Below are 25,213 nucleotides of genomic sequence, written 5' to 3'. Positions count from 1 at the left end.
ATAATTCTGTTAACAAAAAAATTAATAGTCAATCTAAAGGCGAATTAGAGAATTTTATTGAAGCCAGTCTGAGGATTGTAACCCAGGAGAGAGTCTTCAGAAAACTCTGAGGACTGTTCCTTTTGTTAGAAGTTGAAGGCACAGTCTTACACATTTTGGAGAAAAAAGATTATACATCAAAATGACACACTGACATTTTTACGTAAAGTTTACCAAAGATGCATAATCCAGTTTGTACTAAGCAAGCAACAGGTCACCATGACCCCTTACAGGATTAGGAAAGGAAAAATTAATCTTCTAAGGAGTTACACTGCTGTCATCAGAAGAAGAAAAAAAAAAGCCATTGATCTTTATGGTCAACAGGCATTCCTGCCTTTGAGGAGGTCTGGTTAATGTATAATGCGGATGCACATCGCACATAAGGGAGGACCCGGTACAGGCAGGGAGTACGTTATGCTAAATTTTCTTGTCCTGCCTTAAAACATAAATTTTATTCCATCAATTCTATTTTTAATTTTGTAAGGAGCCACCATACTCTTTTTTTTTTTTTTTTTTTTTTTTTGTGGTACGCGGGCCTCTCACCGTTGTGGCCTCTCCCACTGCAGAGCACAGGTTCCAGATGCGCAGGCTCAGTGGCCATGGCTCACGGGCCCAGCCGCTCCGCGGCATGTGGGATCTTCCCGACCGGGGCACGAACCCGTGTCCCCTGCATCGGCAGGCGGACTCTCAACCACTGCGCCACCAGGGAAGCCCCACCATACTCTTTTCCATAGTGGCTATACCATTTTACATTCCTGCCAATGCACAAGGGTTCCAATTTCACCACATCCTCACTGACACTTGCTATTTCTAAGGAGTTGATAACTCATCGTAGCTTTGATTTGCATTTCCTTAAAGGTTAGTGATGTTGAGCATCTTTTCATATGCTTGTTGGCCATTTTTATATCTTTGGAGAAATGTCTGTTCAAGTGTTTGCCCATTTTTTAATTAGGTTTTTAAAAACTATTGAGTTGTAGGAGTTCTTTATATATTCTGGATATTAACCCTACTGAGGTATATGATTTGCAAAAATTTTTTTTCTCATTCCTTAGTTTGTCTTTTTTCCCGACTCTTTTTGTTTGTTTGTTTTTAAGATATTGGGGCTGAGAGGGATTTAGTGACCTGTGAAGATCACACATATCTTTATTGGAGCCTTTATTGGACTTGAACATGTGTCTCTACTCTTTACCTAATCTCCTTTTTTCACTATCTCACCCCATTCTCTAACATTTGGTCACGTCAACATAAACAGTAGTTTGTCCTATGGCAATTAATACTGTGTAGCCAAAGAACCAAGCAAGAAAATTTTAACTGGTTCTTTGGATGACCCAGCCTCTCGCTGCCATCCCCGTTAGTCCTCCTCTCCCGCTATCCAGCGGGGATGCTTATAGAGATACAGAACATACCTGGGTGCCTTTAGTTACATTAATTAGCGAATTCATTAATTAAATTTATTTTCACCATCATATCCTGCTTAAAATGTTCTTTTCTGTTCCTTAAAATGTTTTTAAGAATCAGAACGTTTTCCAAAGGCTATTTATTTACTTTGACAACTGACAACTGGGGGGTTTTTCTACCACATTTTAAAGAAGAGACTAATTATATGGAGCAAGCTTCCATGCTCTCCAAATTAATCCCAAAGCACTGATGCTAATAGATTCAGGTCACTGCCTAGTATGGTGCTTGACACAAAGTGGCCTCCAATAAATATTTGTCAAATAAATGTTGCAATGCTACAACGAAAGGAGAGGATTTGTAGAGAAAGCCGATTCCATTGTTTGATTTAGCAGGGAAAAAGGAGCAGTATTTTCCACAGTATAGCCTCTGCGGAAATTGATTTTATCGGTCTCATTCTTCATGTCTGAGGCTTTGGGATATGGCATCCTTGGGAGGAAGCAGGAATAAATCTCTTCAGAAGAATACAGCAAGCGCAAGCAGCCTTTCTGTCTGGATGTTGAAGATAGCCAAGATTTGGGCCCTTTTGATCAAAGCAACTTGGGCCCTTTTGATCAAAGCAACTTCCTCACTGTATTATGGGAGGCTATGAAAAAGGATTCTTCAAGAAACCATAAAACTATTTGGCTTTTCAACATAATATCATTTCAACAATGACGCTTGAGTAAATCACTGAACTTTCCTGGGCCTCAGCTTCCTCTCATCAAACAACAATAGAGTCGAACCAGAAGAGCTATTCTCCTTGGGCTCTAAAATGCTATATTTCTATCTTAGTATTCCATTTGAAAGAAAATCTGGAAAAATAAATTGAGCAGGTCCAAGAGTTATATGTAAATACTCTATTTTAAATCAGGTCTTCACAGTCGTTAAAGTTCATGGAAAGCTTAAATAGAATTTCCCCCTCTTTCTGGTTTTTATTTCAGTCATTATCTCTAACTTGTAATTTCAGTTTATAACCTCAATTACACATTCAATATGATATATATCTCATCCATGTGATTAGACTCTAATGTGAGAGTATCATAAGAATATTTCTAGTCAACTGAATATTTGATTTCTCTTGGTTAATGTGGTCCTGTTGTCTGGCTGCCTACCAATCTTTGAATATCCTTCCTATGTTTAGGGGCATTTTCCCATTTTAGGAGTCTTGCCTTCCCAAGGTAGAACTCCCAAAATTCACTTTCCCAGCTTTCCTGACAGCTAGGATGCAGCAGGCCTGTGACTGAGGCCCTCCTAATCACGTACACCAACTTGAGAGTCTGAGTGAGATGCAGTGGATATGATGAAGCAGGCATCAAGTGGACCCCTATTCTGGAATGGGTGTGGCCACGGCAGCAGTGATGGAAGGGGTGGTCTTTATATCTGGTGTCAGCAGTGGCATCACCATGGATTGGTTTGAATGTTGTTTAATCAGATCAGGCTGACTCTGGCCCTCCTGGAGTTTCTTTGAACTTCTGCATAATCTTTAATAAACCCTTTCCTGTTTAAACTTGGTAGAGTGGGTTCTGTTGCTGGCAAACAAGAACATTGACTGATAGAATTTATTTTCAAAGGAATCTCTTATGTGTCCGGGACCTAAGTATTTACTTTCCAAGACAAAAAATAATCTTCAACTTATCTGTTCTTAAACTCAATTTTTGTTAGTCCATAAAATAATATGACTGATGCTTTAGTAACAGTTATTTATTTATTCAGCAAATCTTGTGCTCAGGGCTGAAAAGGATACGGCGATTAGTAAGTCACAAGCCCTGTCTCTGAAAGCTCACATCTGTTTCAAAGTTAAGCATCTATTGCTGGATGACTTAATAATTATAATAATGTTTAACATGAATGAGTACTTACCCTGCTCCAGGCACATGTGTTAACTCATTGAATTGTCCCAACAACTCTGAGTAGGTATAGTCCTTATTCCTACAGATGAGGAAAACAAGGAGCTTCCCCATGCTAAGCCACTTGTTCAAGGCCACATAGCTAGTGAGCAGCAGAGCTGAGATTCAGACTCAGGTGGTCTGGCCCCACACCACACATTCCTAACACCACTCCATGGCAGTAAGTTTGCACTGCTCTGAGTTTCCATTTAGATAACATCATGTTTGAAACCGCTTCCTTCTCATTATAAAATCGAGAATCAGCAGTCACATTGGATAAGGAAAGAGTAAAGACTCCTCCCTCTGGCCTTTTTTTTTTTTTTAAAGATAAAACGGAGCCCCCAAATGGACCATAACATTTCCCTCAGTTTCCCTGGGCACAGCTGAGAGAAACCAGAAGTTTCAAAAAGACAATTTAAATCCTACACCTCTCTTTCCTTGCTGTGACCTCTTTGCGGCTTATTCTCAACACAACAGCCAAAGGAATCCTGTCCTCTCTTGGTTCAAAACCCTCCAGCGTCCTCTCATATGAATCAGAGTAAAAGCCAAAATCCTTGTTAAGGTTGCCAAGTCCTGAGAACAAAGGTTCCCTACTTTCCAGATCTCAGCTCCTGTCACTCTCTCCTCTCTCACTGTGTCCCCAGCAACCCTGACTCCTTGGCTGTTCCTTGAAAACGTGGGGCAAGCTGGCTGCCTCGGGCTTTGACCTTTCTGGACTTCTCTTCTCCAAGATATCCATGTGTTACGGTCCTTACCTCCTCCAAGTTTTTTCTTGAAAATAACCTTTTTAGTAAGGGCCCTCTCTACCTGATATTTCAACTTCACCTCACTGAAGTAGGTTCTAGGATGACCAACTTTGGCCTAGGAGAGAGGGGTTTCCCAGGACACAGGACTTTCAGTGCTAAAACTGGGTTTGTCCCGGACCAACCAGTCCACTTGATCACCTGTGTAGTCCCAGAACAGTGCCTGGCTCCTAACAGCCTTAATAAATATTTCTGGAAGAGAATGAATGAATGAACGAACAAGTAGGTAAGAGAAACAAGCACTCTTAGAGGGGAGTGTAGGTGGGTGTTTATTGCCCCTGAAATCAGAACATATAGGTATATCTGTTCATCATAGCAACTTGTAAGTCTTCTTCAGCATGGAATGAAGCCCAACTTTCATGAATAGGGAACCAATATTTCTTAATCTCCTAATCAGAAAAGTATGATTTATCATTTTGCTGTTGCTGTAAGTAGTTTGGAATAGTGTGTCCCACACTCATCTTCTCAAGAAACAGTTAGAATGGCCATGTTGGCTTTACATTTTCTTAGACTTCAAAGTGGTTTCCATATTTTAAACGGCAATGATGCATTTTTGAAGGTGTGTTTTTTTCCATTGCTAATGACCCTGAGTGCCAACTCCCTCCTCTACCTTAACACTTCCTCCATCTACTCCAGCCAGGACCTTCCTGGGGTTGCCCCTGAGCCATTCTGCTTACGTAGCATGCCCTTCCGATTCCTGATGCCCCCTATTTTTCTCACACCAGTCTCCCCAACTTCAGCTTTTTCAAATGAACACAATCTGATGCCGGTCTGTCATATGTCAGGTACTTGTTCTTCAAAATATTTTTGGCAAGAGAATTCAACAAGGCAGCATAAGTCAGTGGCTTATTCATCTTTGCATCCCTTGACCCTAGCTTGGTTTGTACATTCATTCACCCACTCATTCGTTCACTCAACCAACACATCTTTTTTGAGTTCTGTAATGTGCCAGGTAATGGGAATACATCAATTAACCAGATATTTTCTCTGACCCCTCTAGTAGGGCACAGGCAAATAAACAGGAATGATCAAGGGAGTATTAAAACTACATTGTACTTATTCATGATAAATGTAGGGTATTTTGGAAACACATGGGAGGGGTGCAGTAACTACCAGAGTTCAAGCACTAGGAAAATGTTATTTGAACAAATGGACGAGTGAGTGGCTGAGTGAACAAATGAATGAATGAATGAATATAATTGGTATGAGAGCGCAGAATCTTCATGGTATGTAGTCACCATCACATGGCAAGATGTTTCTCCAGCTTCACTATTTTGAAGAGGCCAGCTCATATGAACCCCTATGATGAAAAATACAACTTTTACTTCCCTCTTTCTCCTCTTCTCCTTTCTCTTCTGACCAAATAGCAGGAATGAAATGAAATGTGAGTGCCAGCGGTGCCATAGTCAGCATGTCCCATCTACTCTGCTCAAAACTCTAATAAAATAACTCTGATGTCAGGCAAAATTGCACCCTTCTGAAACTCTTCAGCATTTTCATGATTGATTAGACAAAATATCTGCTCGACTTCAAGGCAGCTGGCTGTACAGCCAAAATGGGTTGCTTAACTTTGCTTACGATTTTGCTTAAGGGTATCAAATCGTGGCTGTGTTCATTGTGAAGCAGGAATTGTTTTTCCAACTGAACTTCGCCTCTTGGTTTCAGCACATCTCTTCGATCCCTTGTGATGGTTTCCATGTCAGCAATTTGCCGGTCTGCGTTGCTGTTTCTACACACAGCACTGCAGGGTTTATCAGCGGACCATCTACTGTTCCTGGAAACTCCCTAGTAAACATCTGCTATGGAACTGGAAAGTGCTAGTTCAAACCAGTTTTTCTTAGTTTCACTGATCATTTTTGACCTTTTTCTTAATTACTCTATACCAAATCAGAACCTATAGGAATTTTGCTTTTTAAGAAAACCCTCATTTTTATATGTTAAAATAGTTAAAGTGAATTATAAATAGTAATTTAACATTTTAGTATGCATTAAAAATTCTTATCTCTAAAAAGTAAGGACAAAATTAATTGATTCCTTAATACCAAGTCCATATTAAATTTTTCATAATTTGTACCCAAGAGGCCTTTTACAGTAGGTTTGTCAAAACTAGGATCCAATACGAGACCATGAGTTGCATTGGTTTGTTTTACACACGTGAGCACTCCCAATACACGGATCTGTGGAATGGACCAGGCCAGCTATCCCATAGCATATATGATTCACCTGACTGTTTCCTTGTGGAATTATTTACCTTATTCCTAGATCACCTGTATTTCCTCTAAATTGGAAGTGGAATCCAAAGACTTGATTAGATTCCACTCAGGCACCTTTGGCTGGTACATCATTGCTGATATAGTGTTTCTCATTCTGTATCACAACAGGAAACTCATGATATCTGATTTTCCCTCTTGCAATCAGAAATCTTGATATAAATGTTAAAATTATAAAAATTAAAAAATTTTTATTTCATTGAAAAAGTAATAACTACCCATATTAACACATTTAGACACTAAGAAAGGTATCAGAGAAAACGAAGTCTTCCTTCTACACCATACTTTCAATCACTAGGCTTCCTTTCATAAGAGGGAAGCATTCCTCCCAGAAATATTCTACACACGCATGATGGGAGCATACTTTCATTTAGAACTTGTCTGGGAGGTCCTTCCTCTTTAGTACATGTTGAGCTCAGGTACTCTGTTTCTTTTTTAATTAAAAATTTTTTTTTATTGAAATATAGTTGATATACAATGTTGTATTAGTTTCAGGTGTACAGCAAAGTGTTTCAGTTATACATATATATATATATATATATTTTCAGATTCTTTTCCATTACAGGTTATTACAAGATATTGAATATAGTTCCCTGTGCCAAACAGTAGGTCCTTGTTCTTTATTTTATATTGTAGTGTGTTAATATCTACTGTTAATCCCAAGCTCCTAATTTATCCCTCTCCCACTTCCCCTTTGGTACCATAAGTTTGTTTTCTATATCTGTGAGCCTATTTCTGCTTTGTAAATAAGTTCATTTGTATCATTCTTTTTTTAGATTCCACATATAAGCAATAACATATGATAACATAGCATGTATTCCTTTTAATGGCTCCATGGTTTATCATCCTGTACACGTTCCATAAATCACTTAACTAGTATTTCACTGATGGATATTTTAGCAGTGTCCAGACTTGTGCTTTTGCACAAATATGAAAATAAGTGTAGGCTACATTCCTAGAAATGACATTGCTCCTCCAAGGGTGTGTGAATTCTAAATTTGGATAGGAATGGCCAAATTGCTTTCCAAATAGCTTGTACAAGTTTACGCTTCTACGAAAAGCATATGTACAATAGTGACTTTTCCTTTACACTCTCAACAACACAAGATATTATCTTTTTTGTTGTTGTTGTTAATGATAGGTAAAAAGAGTATCTTCTTGTTTTCACATACATTTACCTAATTTTGAATGTGTTGCATATCTTTTCCTATATTTAATAGGTTAAGGAAATCTATTTTCTGATTTATAGGTTAGGGAAAATCTCCCTTGGTATTTCAAATGTATGTAAATATTTGTGGCAGGATACTAGCACTCAGATTGCTTTAATCTGTAAATAATTATTATGCATAATAATAAGTTACAGATTAAAAAGAAAGAATAAATTATTATTCTTTCTGCCTCTTTTTCCTGCACTGGAAAGATAAAGAGCAAATATTTTCCCTACCTCCAATAAGGGTGCCTTTAGGAAAGTGGACCTCATTTCTCCATTCCTTTTGGTCTAATATCGTGTTATATCAACAGAGCAAGAGGGAAAGAGGTTTTTCAGAAAACTTAAAAGGTTTGGGGCATTGGGGGAAGTGGGGAAGAGACAGTATGAGCTGCACGTGGGCCACAGGAGCTGAGAATTGATCCCCAGACGTTTCCGAAGAAGGGAGAGGACCTGCTGCCTGGGAAGGAAAGAGTCAAGTTGGGCCTGTGGTTCCTTAAGTACCACATTAAGGAATAGTGTATCAGTGCTCAGAAGCTGCCTGAACTCCCTGTCAGTGCCTGCAGACTCACTACCCAGCACCTCACATCACCTCTACCAGGCGCCCTGTGTTTCCTGTGGCACCTGACTCACAGCATCATATCCCACAGTGAAAGAGTGATGGTCAAGCAAGGGTGATGATGCTAGTACTGACCCCAAGGCTTTGCTTGGTCCCTAGCTGGGTACATCTTCCTCTCAAAACACCTGTAAGCCCAAGAAAATGGCGTGGAGTTCTGAAGGCCAATCACATAGGAGAGCCCTCCTCACAACATCTACACAGGTGGGAGGATAGTTGAACTAAGACAACTTAAGACCCCTTTACTGGAATAGCGGTTACTAACCCTCGTTACACATTATTCCCATTTGACTTTGTTTAGAGTATTTTGGGTTTTGTGCGCACATTTAATTTTATATGGTGAAATTTATGTTTCTTTTTTTCTTTTATGGCTTTTCTCTTATGGACTTATGTTTAAAACTTTGATCAACCTTGAACTTGTTCTAAGAGATCCAACTTTTTCTTCCTAGGTTCCTAGGTTCCTTCCAACATTATTAAACAGTCAAGCTTTCCTCACTAACCTGAAATACCTCCTTTATCAATCCAGCTTTCCCTTACTGACCTGAAATAATACCCTCTTTATCATACATTAACATTTATATATATACATATATGTTCCACTGAACTTTTTTTTAATACAAGTATCCAGTGGCTTTAATTACTATGTTATATATAGTGCTTATCTGGCAAGGCCACACCTTCCTCACTATCTCTCTTTATCTAATTTTCTCATAGCCCCTAGAATATAACCCCCGCCCCCATGTGCACTTGAGGGTTTGCATGTCTATTTCCCCTCAGTACTCATGATTTTTTCCCCTTGGGATTATATTACATTTATTTATCAATTTAAAACAACTTTGTAACTTAAAATATTGTCTTTCTCTTTATGAGCTTGTGTGTAGATTTATTCGTCTTACTTTGCATCCTCAACTTTCCTTCAACAGCTCTTACACAGTTTTTGTAATATTATTCCTAGATATTTAATCATTTTGCTGAAAAAATAAAATAGATCTTTATTTCCACTATACTTTCAAAATCATTGTCAAGTGTATATAGAGAAGCAATGACTTTTGTATATAAAATTTTTAACCAGTAACTTTACTGAATTCTCCTGTTGTTTGTAAGAGCTTTCCAGATGCTCTTCTTGAGATTTCTAGCTATATAACCATTTCATCTACATAAAATATAATTTTCACTTTTCCACTATTTTTAATTATCTAAATGTATTTACTAGTCTTGTCAGACCAAGGCAATAACAGTGGAGGACTGAGCATACTTTTCTGACTTTATTTTGGGGCATAATTATTAAATTGAAGTTAGAACCAAATGGTTTGAAATACTTTTCCCCAATATGTTTTTATTATTATCTATAATAAAATGTGATCCATTACTATATAAATTTTGAATCTTTCAATCTAGGAAATCTATTTTTTAAGGACTTTATTTGTTACCTGTTTGTCTCTTGGAAGTTTTATCAACTTCCATCTCATCAACATTCTATTCTGAGCATTTCACTTACTAACCCAAAATGAAACCTGTGTGTTTCATAAATGTAGGTTGGCTTTTGTCAACCTACATCATATATATGTATATATCATATATATATGATAGAGAGGAGAGAGGGGGAGAGAGAGAGAGAAGCAAGAGCCTGGAACATAATAAGTAATAAATGCTTGTTGTTATTACTATTCCAAAGAAGGTCCGTAAAATTTAAAGTATTCAAACACTTTTATAAAAGGTAAATTATTTTTAATTTTATTGTTACAAATTGATACATTGTTTTGAAAAATAGAGAGAAATTGGCATGTAGCAAATAGCTCAAATGTAAGTCAAGAAAATATTAGACCAAGATAGATTTGAACTCTGAATTTTCAAAAGGTCTTCCAAAACTGTTTATCTATTTTTATTTATTTTAAACAATTAACATAAGTATCTCATTGAGCATCTATTAGTATGCCTGGCACAATGATAAATACTTTAAGGAAAAATATAAGAAGCATATCACATTGTCCTTGTCCATGGTAGTTTAGAATCTAGCTATTTGTGATTATATAGACACATTTTTAAAATTCTGGGACCTAACACCTTTAAGTAAAATCATCTCTGAAAGTAATCACTTTAGAAGGTTATATGATTATTTTAAAAAGTCCTAAAACATTTTTTGCATCTTTTCCTTTGGGATTGCCTTTGGAGTCATTATACAAGTCATTTAAGAAAGGCAGACTCATTACTTTCATTTTAGTTTAGAATGCTGCTCTATCCCTTCTGTACCTAGTTTAGTCTCCGTAATTAATCACTGGGTTTGTTGCTCACAGACTTCGTTACTTTAAAATCTCAAATTCACCCTAAAAGACAAGTTTCATTATTCTTGATTCCCTTCAAAAGCATGTCCTGCAGCATTACTGGACAGTGAGTACCTGGAGGACGAGAAGCCTTTCGCATCAGCTTTGCATCTCCCCCAGCATCTTGCTCGGAGCTTAAGCACAGCAGGAATGCAATACGCATCCTATGTTGAATTGACAGCACATTAGCTGTTCAGCAGCTGGAGACATCAGGGTGGCCTGAGGATAGTGGCGAGGAAGGGTTCCAGATGGGGCTTGAGGGGAATTTCTTTCCATTCTGCTATTTCAGTGTTTTCTTTCATTACTCCTTAGGCATCTGGCTTTGACAATGAAGGACAGAAAGGTCTGCCTGAAGCTGGCAGCAGATTCTCCCAATACTCCCTTCTAGCCCTGTGATTTAAAAAATATATAGTTAGTCAATTAAAAGATTCATGTCTATTTTGTAAGTCCAATACTTTATATAGATATTGGCTAAATACTCATAAGTTTGGTGGATGATCAGGCTAAAGTAGAATTTCAGTTTCAACATACAGACAGAAAAACTATGCCCATATCCATTAATTCCAGGAGTCTTTCTACATTTCTGTCCTCAATAACAATCACTGGGTTTCATACCACCTTTCAGAAAAAGACAACATGTTTGAATTTTACATGTTTTTGTGAATTATATTCATTCGGAAATTTCTAGCAGGGTCCTTCTAGCTCTACTCAATATTTTAACATAATGACAAGTATACGAAACCAGTTTTAAACGTAATGAGACAAAGTATAATTCTTCAAAAAGTAACCAAAAACAGAATACAAATTAATTTGTCAGTATTTGTGCTTTGTTTTTAGACAAAGAAAGAACACAAAGTTTCCTGGTCACAGACCTTTGTGTTAAATGTATTTTTATAGTTTTTCCATTTTACCTATGAAACATTGAATAAACCAATATTTTTGGATGATGAAAATGTCAGAAATCTGGGGTGTCTACAGGTTTCTGGATAATCACAAATTTTTGTGAACATCAGTATGTTTGGGAGTTTAGGGTACAAGGAATGTCTGGCTTTATTCTATAGAATAATGTTTTATTTGAAATTGGTAATGAATTTTAAGGATCCCTAGACAGTGTTTATTAAAAAAAGCCATTTCTCACTTATCTGAACTATTTAAATCATCATCGAAGTATACTTTCCTCACCTTTTAATTATATTTCTTTCTTTAAAGTAATTTAATTAGTTAACTTATTTTTTGGCTGCGTTGGGTCTTCGTTGCTGTGTGCGGGCTTTCTCTAGTTGCGGTGAGCAGGGGCTACACTTTGTTGCGGTACGCAGGCTTCTCATTGTGGTGGCTTCCCTTGTTGTGCAGCACAGGCTCTAGGTGCGCAGGCTCAGTAGTTGCAGCACACGGGCCCTAGAGCGCGTAGGCTCAGTAGTTGTGGTGCACAGGCTGAGTTGCTCTGCGGCATGTGGGATCTTCCCAGACCAGGGATTGAACCTGTGTCCCCTGCATTGGCAGGAGGATTCTTAACCACCAGGCCACCAGGGAAGTCCCTATATTTCTATTTAGTACTTTTTTTTCTAAGCATGAGACCTATAAAAAGAAATCTTCCTGGATAAATATCCATACCTCCCAGAAGAAATGTTTGCCTAAATGATTTCTTGCCTACTTCTACAATCTAAATTAATTTACACTAGGAACATTGTCCTAAATGTTCAAAAATGAAGACTGTTCTAAATTCTACTGAAATGGATAAAGAAGTACAAAATGGATTAAAGACATAACAGCTCTGATTAGAGAAGAGCAGAAATTGTGGTTAGTTTCTAAAAGATGGAAAAGATTGACAGGTGAGAGAGAGAGAGAGAGAGAGAGAATAATTCAAAACAGAACAGTAATTCAAGGAGCCCCCAGAAAAATATCTTCAATAATAAAGTGATTGTAACAAACAGTATAATTTAGATATTGGAAGACCTTAGAGAAGGTGAAGGTCTATTATTCTTCTTTCAACAATAAAAAAGAAAGTTAATTAGAAATTCCTATAAAACCAAACATTGTACAAAGAAAGTCCAACTATGAAGCAAATTAAAGTATGGCCTGAGTTTGGACTATGGATGAAATCTAAGAGGAGAGAATCAATTTGACCTTGATGCTTGGAACGTTCTCTCACAAGGGGCTCAGGTTTTGTAAAATAGGTTTATTTCTCCTTCTCTTGGTTCTGCAGTGAATAATGTTTAGAAAATAGTGATCAGGGTACCAGGATATTAGATTGGAAATTTTATTGGTGGCACAAGATACGATAGATATCAGGTATTAAAGCAAGACAGACACTCTGCAGAAGTTTCAAAGTAGTTGCCTAAGAGCCAGTCAGATGACTCACTTGACTCTACACTGGAAAATCTAGATCACAGAGACCAATGGGTCAGCTACTTTGTGAGTGAAGATAGTGTGGTTAAATTGGGATCAGACCACACTCTCAGTTTGTCTCCTTAAAGGAAAGATGAAAAGTCTTCTAGCTAGTTTTGAGCCTAATAGGAGAGAGGGACCCAGCCTGGACATATTTAAAATCAGGCTCAAGAGAAACACCAGGAAGGAAAATGAGACTCCCCAAAATAGTTTATATCTATAGTGACCTGCTGAGAAAGTTGGGATCTGAGGGCAAAGCAGAGAAAAATTTTCAGAGAAAAATGCAATGCCTGTGGCATGAGAAATACAGACAAAAGTTTCCAGTGGCAGCCTCTGAAGAACTGTAAATACACTCATGAGGATCTGCCAGGCCCAGAGAATGTGGTCTTCCTAATAGGGTGTCAATTAAGCAATACAAGTTTACTCCCTTTTCCATCTGCTCTCCTCTCTCTTTGAATCTGAAGAGGTCAGAAACCATGATTAGCAATATGGGAAGGGAGGTTTGCAAGCATAAGACAGAGAAAGAGAAGGATCAGACTGGCCTTCCCTGGTTTCCTGAATATTGAAATCTCCTGCTGGAAAAAACGAGGTTTTCAGTTTGAAACATGTTCCAAGTCTTGATTTCACATGGAATTGAACACTTAATTACTGAATTGCCACTGTGTTTGCTTATACTGTGTTTGGTTATAAACCTTGATGATGTAAAATTAGTTGTATACCTTAAAGAAACCAAGAGGTAGACGAGGGAGGAAAAGTAGAGGGAAATGGAGGAAGGCAATTCTTATTTTACAGAGAGTGGAATCAAGAGATACTGCCTCATATTGATGGATTAAAAAACAAGTAGTTAAATATGAAATTCAAACTTGTAAAGATCGCCAACAGAACAAGCAAAAATGTAATAAGTCAAATTTGTGAAAAGGAGATCAGGGCAAGGGGGAAGATTATGTGATTTAAATCCCTCAGCTTTCATAAAGGGTAATTACCACTTAAGATTGATAAAACAAGAAATAGAGAAATAAGACTTCAAAACATAAATGGCAAACAGGTTACCCCTGGAATGGGATGGGTGTCAGAAATGGGCGGCTTTTACCTTTCATTTTGTATACTTCTATACTTTTGAATTTGTATTACCATGTGCATGCATAATGCTAACAATCAATAAAATGAGATTAGAGGAAAACAGTAAGTTAATTAAAAAATTCCTACCTGGCTCTAATCCAGGGTTTGGTGTGCGTGTTGAGACCACTTCCCCAGCTGCCATGTTTGTCAGAAGACGGAGGCAAAAATCCCCTTTCCGGGGCCAGCTCCTCTGCAATCGCCCTGATGTGGTAGGGCTCAAATCCACAGCACCCACCTATGTACCTGACCCCCAGGTTGTAGGCCTCTCTGGCGTATTTTTGAATATCCCATCTGGTTGCAACTCTGGGCTCCAGTGCTGTAATACAACAGTTACGGCACTTCTGTTACCATCTCTATATTCAGACCATCGATGCTCAAGGGGTATTTTCTTTTTTCAATGAAGAAACTATAAATTTTAGAGTATGAATTCCTCAGATAGCTAATTTTTGGTTAACACTGAAAGTCTTTGTCTTATAAAGTCTTTGCCTCGTATCGTAAGTCTGTACTGTAGTTGTTCATTATAGCCATTTCCGTTTTGTCACAACAAGAAACCACAAGGTCTCTAATATGTGCCTGAGCTTACCGAAGGGATATTCGGGGAGATCCACAAACCCTCCTTTGCCACAGTCGGGCATGTGGAACCCCAGGGGCTGCACCATCAAGTGTGCTTTCAGCCCTGCAGCCCATAGGCCTTCCTTCATGAGTCTCATTGTCTTCAGGCTGGTGCAGGGCCCAAATCGGCAGTTCACACCAACGATTGAAGCCCCTATGCAAAGAAATACATTTATTTACTTGTTTCAAAATGTATTTACTTGTTTATTTTTAAAAATTGAAGTACAGTTGATTTACAATGTTGCATTAGTTTCAGATGTACAGTCAAGTGATTCAGTTATACGTATGTACTTTTTCAGATTCTTTTTCATTATAGGTTATTACAAGATATTGAATATAGTTCCCTGTGCTATACAGTAGGTCCTTGTTGTTTATCTATTTTATATATAGGAGTGTGAATCTTTTAATCCCAAACTCCTAATTTTCCCCTCCCCCCACCCCGTTTCCCTTTGGGAACCATAAGTTTGTTTTCTGTGTCTATTTCTGTTTGGTAAATAAGTTCATTTTTATCATTTTATTAGATTCCACATATAAGTGATATGATATTTGTCTTTCTCTGTCTGACTTTGTTTCTATACACTAACAACAAAACATCAGAAAAAGAAATTAAGGAAACAATCGCGTTTACCATTGCATCAAAAAGAATAAAATACCTAGGAATAAACCCACCTAAGGAGGCAAAAGACCTGTACTCCACAAACTATAAGGCACTGATGAAAGAAATTGAAGACAACACAGATGGAAAGATATACAGTGTTCTTGGATTGGAAGAATCAATATTTTTAAATGACCATACTACCCAAGGCAATCTATAGATTCAGTGCAATCCCTACCAAATTACCAATGGCATTTTTCAGAGAACTAGAACAAATAATTTTAAAATTTGTATGAAAACACAAAAGACCCTGAATAGCCAAAACAATCTTGAGAAAGAGGAACAGAGCTGAAGGAATCATGCTCCCTGACTTCAGACTATACCACAAAGCTACAGTCATAAAAACAGTATGGTACTGGCACAAAAACAGACATAAAGATCTTTATTTTCTTTTTTAATAGTTGGAAGGTGTCTTAGAAATTAGCTGTCCCCCTCCACCTCCTCAGTTTTACAGATAAAGAGATAGATTCCAATTAATGTTTTTATTTCCAAACTGCTCTCCCAATGTTAAGAAACATGTCATAAACAATAACTGAACTGCTTGTCACATCATGGGTCCACATTACCTGCCTTCACCAGCTTCACAGCACATTCTCCAGGTGTTACACCATGCATGTCTCCCTCTGGGCCTACGCACATGGTGGCTGCCACGGGTTTTCTGGCTTCTTTTAAGACTTCCACAGCCCACACAGCTTCTTCAGCATGTTCAAAATACTAAGAGAAATTTCATGTTCTTCTATTGGTCCAAATATAAAGCAGATTTTGAGTGGTAGACCGCAAATATTACAAGAACAGTTATAAAAATTACCAAATATATGTGATAAAATGTGCTAAGAAATGTGTCTCTATCAGACTGACTACAGAATACTTTTCTGAGCAAATATTTTAATTCCTTTAACAATAACATATAGGTTTTCATTCAGATATCATACTAAAAAAGGTTTTAAAGTAACTATTTAAAATCATACTTTTGAAGGAACAAAAGTTTTGCTAATAAATTTTGGACTCATTTTTTATGGAACTTGGGTGATCTTGGCAGAATAATTGTTTATCATGCTTTACAATTCAAAATACTTTTATATTCACTTCTAGTTCAATATTCTAAAGTGCTCCATAAAGTATGAAGGGAAATATGATTAGTTCCCCAGATGAGAACATCAAGGCATAGAGAAGGGAGATGTAGCTACTGAGTGTCTTTGCCAATGGTAGACAGGACACCTTGTCTGGTAAACCCAGGCCATTTGCAGGGGTGCTTCCCAGGAAACCCCATAAGTGCCACAATTGAAAAGCTGAACTTAATTTAAGTAAGTGGAGAAAAGCTAGCAGAAATCTCCCTGTTTCTTCCTTTTTGACTTAGATTCTGCAGAAGCAGTGTGTGAGGAATGGCAGAGAAAGTCAAAAGAGAGGTTCTTAAAAAACAAACTTGTGTTCTTATCCATCTGGAGAACATGTAGGGCAGAGTTTGTGTTCATTTCTGTAGATGATTTTTTCCTGGTGGGTTAGCCAGGCTTGGGTAGCCCTAAGCCTTGGGAAGGTTGATGTAGCAAGGTTTTCAGTAAGTTCAGTAGGGAGATTGGGGAACTAGCAGTTGGGAGGCTATTGTCCTTGTTGGGGGTGAAGAGCTGGGTTGAGGCCTTGACTCTAGATGGTAGCAATCATGATGGGAAATAGGGAGATGAGAGAAAGAGGATATTCCGGGCCTTCATATCCAGTCAGTGACAACGCTTATTGATTCTAACTTCAAAATATCACTCAGATGTTATAGCTTTAGTGAAAGCAGACAGATGGGAGTGAGCAAGGCAGGGATGGAGGAGAGCAGGGCAACTACTACTTGGCACTAAGTATTAATGGTGAGGCCTGAGCAGCCGCCTACCCTCTAGGCTTTACTCCCGGACAGCCTCTATCCTCCCCTCCCACAGCCCCTTCCAGCCCTGCCCCTTTAATGTTAGGCTTACCTCTGCAATCAGGAAGTCCACATTTTTCCTGGTAAAAACCTCTAGCTGTTGTCGAAAAAGTTTTTTAATTCTAGCTTCATCCTTGTGGTGTTTGTACAGTGATGTCTGGCAGATCCCCCCTGCTACCAAAGCATCACCTTTGTTGGCTACTTCTCTGGCAAGGTCACAGGCAGCGGTGTTTACAGCTTCCCACTGAGGTTAGACAGCAAGAGTACACATGGTGAGCCTGGCATTTTAAAGGTGAGATATAATAGATATCCAAGGGGGCAATGAGCAAGTAGCATGAGCACAAGTCACTGGTTTAAACTGCAATTCGAGAAGACCAGCCGAGTTGGGTATCATCTCTACTCCCAGTGAGCTTGTATGTTCATATTGTACTTACCACACTGGATTTTAGTAAATGCTCATTTGTTTGTCTCCCATACTTGACTGTGAGCCACTTCAGAATAGTGTCTATGCCTTTGTATCATCTTTGTATCTAGCATAGAGAATGGACTATAACAGGTACTCAATAAATGTTGGTTGGTTGAATGAATAAATGGGCATTAACGTTGACAAGTATTAATACTTTATATTTGCAGAATATCTCACAATACTTCCACATCCTTACCCACTTTTCTCAACAACCCTATGCATGTAAGTAAGTATCAGTTATCTCCATTTGGCAGAGTAAACCAGTTCTCCATGTCTTTAAGTGTCTAACACAAAGTCGCACAACCAATAGGTGGCAAAGTTGGGTATAAAACCCAATTCTCCTCATTCCTAGGCTAGTGCTGTGTTCCCTAGGACCACCCTATCTCAACATGGACAAGTCAGAAGAGAAGAATGTGAAATGAGAAGGTAACAAGAGCATCTATAAAGTGTTCTTTCCCTACAAAAACATATCACAGAAGGATGGTCATGCCCTTCTAATGGCATATTTTCTCCCAGTCCTACCCCCTTCCCTAGATAAAGAGACAGAAAATGCTTATTTACTTAGTACCTATATGTTTACATCATGATTAATTACTGGATAGATACTTTATGTGGAGGAAAAAAATATTTTATTATTTTTTTAAAAAAATACTTTATTATTTTTTGTAATAAAGTGTAGTAACACATCAGGTCAATTCCATGGATTCCCATCAAGAGGTTATTTTTATTATAGATGATCCCTCTCCCCGCCCCTCCTCACTCCCACCTGCCCCATTATCGTTTACCTGACTTTCCATCTTGTCCTCACTGGCAGAAAAGGTGAAAGTCTGCATGACATTTGATCCTGCTCTCAAGAATTCCATGTGAAGCTGACGAACTACAAAGGAGTTGTTTTTTCCATTGAAATTAAAAAAGTAAAAATCACAGAAGCTATCATTTTCAGCGGCAGCTCATCCACTCACATCTCTTTCAATCATACACAATTTCAAACCTGGTATTTATAAAGAAATTCAGATTCAGGTCAGCAGAATTTAGGGGCAAGGCAGAGTCCATACCAAATGGGGGCTGTTTAGAGTAGCCTCATGTTGACCTGCTAGTGGGCCCCACGGCCTGGTGCAGTCACATGCAGACACTAAGGCCCAGTTGGCCAACTGTCCCTTGGTCTCTTGGTCTAGAGAGGGTTTATTCATTTGCCGGTGTCATGAAGGATGTAGCTCGTCTACTTACAGTCAGCATTGGGGGGCCCTCAAAGTAGGATGAGGGAATTCTCACAGTGGGCAGAATGCATATGGGTGGCGCCCCTATCAAGTGTATTCAATAGCAAGCAGCTGGGGAAACGCAGTCAGGGAGCTTTCCTTGGCCCATCAGAAACTCCTTCCTCTCTCTCCCTTTATCTCCTCCCCAACTCAGTCTTTATCCTTGCTATTTCAACACTTTCTTCCTGGTTGAGCAAAGAAGATTTTCTAAAATTAAGAATGAGTTCTTCTTGGGTCAGATGAAATCTTCCTGCTAACACCAGAAAGACAAAACTCTGTCCTACCATATAACTCTGGGTGTCTGATGAAACAGTAATCATGGCCATTGGGTACTTATATGGGCATTTCATGTGGGTTAGTTCACAAGTCCTCACAACCAGCCCATGTCATGCCCCCGTGTGACAGATGAAGAAACTGATCCTCAGAGGTCAAATGACTTGTTCAAGGTCACTCAGCTGGTCAGTAGAAGGACCTAGACATGACCCATGTTTGTCTGATACACTGTGTATATATGAATAAAATCAGAGTGAATCAAAAGTTCCATTCCCAGCTTGTATCCCGTTTCACCCATATCTTCTTTGGCTTTATTTCCCACTTTCATTTAGAACAGCAAATCTATATTTGCTATATATATCTATATTTGCTACATATATGTTTGCAAATCTATATTTGCTATTTGTCTATATTCTGTTAAGCTGGTGGTTACCATTAATCGTCCCTACCAAATGTACTGTTTTAATATCGTATGCAAATTAGCCAGAAGGATGAATCTGAAGCAATAACAGTTTTACTATGTTAAGGAAACTCTTGAATATACAAGGTAAATATTCATGGAACAAATATTGGTATGTATATTTTAGCACTCCCTGAATATGAAGATGCAAGTGTGTGTGTGTGTGTGTGTGTGTGTGTGTGTGTGTGTGTAGAGGAGGGAAGGAAGGAGAGAGAAGCCCTTTCTTCAGCTCGTGTACTGCCACTATCTCCACATCTTGGCAGTTTGGGCAAGTGAATCAGTCCCTAGAAAACGCTCACGGAACTTCCCTGGTGGCGCAGTGGTTAAGAATCCATCTGCCAATGCAGGGGTCACGGGTTCAATCCCTGGTCTGGGAAGATCCCACATGCTGAGGAGCAACGAAGCCCATGAGCCACAACTACTGAGCCCACGAGCCACAACTACTGAGCCCGCATGCCACAACTACTGAAGCCTGCGCGCCTAGAGCCCGTGCTCTGCAACAAGAGAAGCCACCACAATGAGAAGCCCGTGCACCACAACAAAGAGCAGCCCCTGCTCACCGCAACTAGAGAAAGCCCGCACGCAGCAATGAAGACCCAGTGCAGACAAAAATAAATAAATAACTACAATAAATAAATCTATTTAAAAAAGAAAGAAAATGCTCGCTTTTATTTATCTTCTCTCAGTCAGATTTAAGCAAAATGTCACCCAGATAAACACTCAGGGGTGATGCTGGCACCGACCTGCACTTGGATGTTCTACTACGGCTTCTGAAGTCCAGAGCCCGGCCTTCACGTAGCCCCTCTTCTCCAGAGTTATGAGAAAGCTGCCGTCTCCAACCACAACCTCCCCACTATCCAGACGTTCCAAAATGCCCTGAAGAAGAGAAAGAAAAATCACCTAAGACCCCTCTTTTTTTTTTTTTCCTAAAAGCAGTTTCTAATTTTAGGAAAGGTGGTACAATGCTCTCACAGCTCCAGTTCTGTCGAAATCATCCGTGCCTAATAGTATTTCAGAAAGATTGAGAATACTCTATTATTGGACAATCCAGGTACTTGTTTTGTGCAAAGTTCTGTGACTATTTTTTCTCAAATACAATTTAATCTGAGTCAAATTGTAGTTAAAGTGCTGATTCCATAATGGTTATTTTGGTTTTTCAAGATGTTTGTGGCAGACACTGCTAGTCACATAATGTGCATTTTTTTTCTCCTCTTCTTTGCTAATATATTTTGTTTGGGGAGACAATGTCCCCAACTGAAAAAAAAAAAAAATCCTCAGGCTCCTTTGCTGAGTGGGGTGGCCATGTGACACAGTGTTGGCCAATGGGAAATAAGTGAAAGTCTGCTGAAGATTTCTAGAAAAGTTTTCCTTTCCTGATACAGATGCCCACTCCCTTCCCTCTTGTCCCCTTTTCTCTGTCCTGTGTGGAATGTCAGCTTAAGCCCTGGAGGTATAGCCATCATCTTGCAGCCATGCCACTGAAAGCCACACGCAGGCTGACAACTGCAGCCTGGTGTCTTAATGACATCTTGGAGTAGCTGCAGAGGCCGTGGACGGTGACCGTCCGCTAGACCTCTCGTTAGGTGAGAAAAATAAACCTCTTTTGTGTGTGAACCACTGGACATAATCCTATTGGACACAACATTTTATAATTATACTCTACATTTTCCAGCATGTTCACGGACACGTTATCATTTGGTACTCTTAACAACTTTGGGAGCTAGGCAAGGCGGATAGTTTTTATTCCCACTTTATAGACGAGGAAACTGAGGTTCAGAGAGGCTAAGTGACTTGCTCAAGATCATAGAGCTCAGTAAGTGAAAAAGCAGACATCAGACCTTCTAAATTCCTAACCTAGTCTCTATTTACCACCTTTCGAGTCAGCCCACCCATAATCTGAATATAAGGTTGCATCCAGAGCAGTTATCCAAAGCTACGGTTTCCATTGTCTACAAAGTGCTTCCCCAGATACCTGAATGGCTCGCCCTCTGATTTTCTTCAGGTCTTTAAAGGTCAAGTGTCATTTTTTCAGAGAGAACTTCCCTGCGATTTATAAAAACTGCAAACACCCCCATGGGGATCCCTATCCCTCTTGTATAGACTGCATTCGTTGAAGATACAGCCTTTTGTTGAAAATACCAGCCAGTTCCTCTCAGCCCTGCCTACAGCTGGACACAGAGCAGTGCATGAGTGGGGGAGGAAAGGTTCCCACTGCCCCTTCTGACCAGTCATATCTGCAGCCCAGGAAGGTACATTGGAAGCGGTTGCCCTGAGGCTAAGTACCAGGCCACTATCTCCACCACATCTCCATTTTCCTGTGGAGGGAAGTGGAATGGAGCCCAGCTCTGTTAACCAGAGCTGTAAGATGCTTGAGGCTCTGTCACCTCATACAGCACCTAACAAAGAGTAGGCCCTTAATAAAATATGCCAAGAGTTAGCAGACGGACAGGACGGTTTTGAAAATGGCACATACCTCACATATGCTATAAGCTTGGTCCTGACAAGGAGGAAGAAGATTGATACTCTTTAATAGAAAATTAGCTAGGATTTTAAGAAAATGACAGTGCAAATTTTGACTGTTGCCTTCATGATACCAAGTAAATGTAAGGCATTTTGATCTGTTATCTGGATGTTTGTCCAACATTTAAAATTTTGCCAGTTTTCTAAACAGCCATTAGCAAAATAACTAAACTATCAATATTTGAATTCAGAGCATCTTTTAGCCCCTCCTTCACCGCTAGACTTACCACCTCAGTTAACTGCTACACCTGTATGATCTAAAGCCAGCTCTAGAATGACAGGACTGTGTAAAATAAAGAGCACTGGAAATTATTTGCAGCATATTTATATTTTCATTCCATCTTCCCTTTCAGTGTGGCAGTGACTCTGCCTTGGATCTGATGGTGATCTCTGAGAGGAGTTTATGCCCTCTTTTTGCAGATAACAGTATCTAGACCTCTTGGATTTAAGATCTGGCTTCGGGGCACCTCTATTCATACACAGAGGAGTAGACCAACTTCACCCTATGGCAGGAAGCTGCCAGAGGTCCATCTGCCTGAAATTGCCACCAGGACTGCTCTTTTGGATTAAAGAAGCAATTGGAGGTGTCCTCTGTAGCAGTTAAATGAATTCTTAAAATGCACCTGTTAGCTGAGCAGAGAGGTGAGGTTAGCTCTGCCCCACTAACATCTTAACTCCCAGGTACACATTAACATGGATTCTCATATGATAATCTTGGTGTTGCAAAGAGCAGAGGCCAGGAAAAATAGGACAGGGACAGCATACTTTTAAAAAACCTTAAAAAAAAATGAACTGTAAAAGTGAACATAGTATTAGAGAAAGTTCAGAGAAAGAAGTCAGCACAATGTTCTTTGCTTCTTTTTCTTTTTATCATGCTCATTTGCTTCAATGCCCATGTTTTACCTTTATAATCAGAAAAACATAACCAGAATATGTTTTTTTGTTAAGTTTTTTAAACCTATATTCCACATCTTATGGAACTACTACCATTATTGTGTCCTTCCTTACAGTGTGTGTATAAATATTTTTATGTAGTTGGGATCAGTCTGTGATATATCTCCTTTTGTAACTTAACATTGCAAAGCACTTTGCCTGTTCCCATACTTAGCTTTTTAATTGGCTGCCTAATAACTTATTAAATGGATGTACTTTATTTACGGAGCCCACTATTGCAGGGCATCTTGGTTGTTCCTATCTTTTTAGTATTACTAAGTAAAACGGTGGTGCACATCCCCCCTTCCTTCCCCACCCTCTCTTCTGAATTAGGGAGCACAGATGGGTTGCCTCGAGGAGTTTGGAGATGTCCCGCGTCCAAGTTCATGCCCTTTTCCTAATTTTGTTTTGTCACCCCTTCTCCCCACCACACACACATCCAGCGTAAAAATGGGAGAACAGGGCGACAGCTGGCGAGCAGATCGGGAAAGGGGAGCCCAGAGACCCAGACTACGGCGTGAGATGAGGCGGAGGCCCCACCCCCGGCTCCGCGCACCCCACCCTCCATCCCCGCCGCGGGTCTGGGGGTGTCCATGCCCGGGACCGGTTTCAGGCCAGTCCGAGGCTTGGGAGACCAGGCAACGGCCCTTCCCAAACACACGAGGGGCGCGAGCACTGGGGCCATTGAGTCGAAGAGCTGTAGGTGCGGGCGGGCAGAGGGCAGGAAATGTGAGCGCGGCCTGAGTCCGATGGCTGGACTTCAAACCCCTGCTCCACCTGGACTAGATCGGTGACCCTGAGCTAGGGTCTCGGACTCTGAGCCTCAGTTTCCTCACCTGTAAAATGGGAATAAACGTGAAGAGGAGATAATTTGCATGAAGCACTCGCGCAGTGCAGGGCAGCGAGTCAAGGCTCCATAAATGCTACCCAATATTGTTATCTCATCCTGACACCTAGGCACTACCGTCGTCCAGGCGATTCGCGAGCGGGTAAACCGAGGCTCAGAGCCGTCCAGGTGCCTCGCCCAGACCGCAGAGCTTGATTAGGGGCTGAGGTGAAGCCCCGCGGCCAGGAGGGCTGAGTACCTTCCGGTTTCCCCGAAACTCACCTTCTTGGCTCCGGGGCTTCCGGCCAGCGCCATCGCGGAGCGGCTGTGGCGGGCGCTGAGTGGCGGGCAGCGCACGGAGCCAGAAGCCCGCCCCTCGCCGGGGGGAGGGTCCCACCACCTCCCACCGCCCCCCACCGCCCCTGCTGTCTGCTGGCTTGGGAGTAGGTGCCTGCGCCCTCGCCCTATGGCCTCGACCTCGGCATGTTCTGCCTGGGCGCGCTGCGGCTGCGGGGCTTCCCGCTGCGGGGCTCCCCCGGCCGCCTACTTTCCGTCTGCGGCCGCGAAGGGTGAGTGGGGCCGGGTCTGCGCGGAGGCCCGCGGCTGGGCAGCTGCGGGGTGCGAGCGCAGGGCTGAGGCGGTCTCCGGGTTAGGGGTGCTTCCGACCCCGAGAAGTGGGCATTCGGCTTTCTTCTCGAATTATGGGTGTTCTTTTCTACGCACAACCGTTCAAAGTGAGAATATCAAAGGGTTCCTGGTGCAAAGACTCTCCTATCCCCATTCCCTTCCCCAGTCAACTGTTAGCAGTGTCTTCTGTATGGGGAGGCAAACGCAGGTGTATATATGATCTTCTTTGACTTACTTATACCTTGCTTTTTACAATGCGTCTTGGGGAAGCTCATGATCTAGCTAGGAAGACAGACATGCAAATCAATATATCAAGCCACCGAGCAATATTTATAATTAGAGAAGCAGGTACACGGTGAGAGGACGTTGAGCGAGGAAGAGCGTTGTACTCCATCTGGCTCTCTTCAGCCTGGAAAACATTGGAGGGAAGCGGTGATCCAAGATTTATAGATAATGGACTTCATGATTATTATGGGTTTTTTTTTATGGAATAAAATGTTTATCAGTGTGTTTTTAAAGTAGACAGAAAAATTATTCTCTAGATTTCTTTGAGAAAAAGAAGTCATCTGTTCAATTCTTTAGCTCTATTAAGTATCTAC

General features: G+C 40.2%; 2 protein-coding genes across 4 annotated transcripts in view; one reads left to right on the top strand and one right to left on the bottom strand.

Moving 5' to 3' along the window:
* Nucleotides 1-9,993: 9,993 nt before the first annotated feature.
* BHMT2 (betaine--homocysteine S-methyltransferase 2) lies at nucleotides 9,994-24,380 on the bottom strand. The gene is made up of 8 exons (XM_030842806.2): nucleotides 24,270-24,380; nucleotides 20,452-20,584; nucleotides 18,505-18,596; nucleotides 17,306-17,497; nucleotides 15,917-16,064; nucleotides 14,667-14,849; nucleotides 14,171-14,399; nucleotides 9,994-10,969 (listed from the first exon to the last, which is right to left on the bottom strand). Exons 1-8 carry the CDS (start codon nucleotides 24,300-24,302, stop codon nucleotides 10,888-10,890), a joined length of 1,092 nt encoding a protein of 363 aa, XP_030698666.1. The 5' UTR covers nucleotides 24,303-24,380; the 3' UTR covers nucleotides 9,994-10,887.
* DMGDH (dimethylglycine dehydrogenase) overlaps nucleotides 24,312-25,213 on the top strand; it is a 63,336-nt gene continuing 62,434 nt past the window's right edge. The window contains exon 1 of one of the 3 annotated variants that reach the window (XM_060295928.2): nucleotides 24,312-24,556. In XM_060295928.2, the coding sequence (XP_060151911.1) occupies nucleotides 24,471-24,556 (86 nt within the window). In that variant the 5' untranslated portion in view covers nucleotides 24,312-24,470. The remainder of the gene's footprint in view (nucleotides 24,557-25,213) is intronic. The other 2 variants (XM_060295929.2, XM_030842791.3) reach the window with 2 other exon arrangements.

Source organism: Globicephala melas, chromosome 3 (genome assembly GCF_963455315.2).
Source record: "Globicephala melas chromosome 3, mGloMel1.2, whole genome shotgun sequence".
In the NCBI taxonomy this organism is placed as follows: Eukaryota; Metazoa; Chordata; class Mammalia; order Artiodactyla; family Delphinidae; genus Globicephala; species Globicephala melas.
This window is presented reverse-complemented; position numbering and strand designations above follow the sequence as displayed.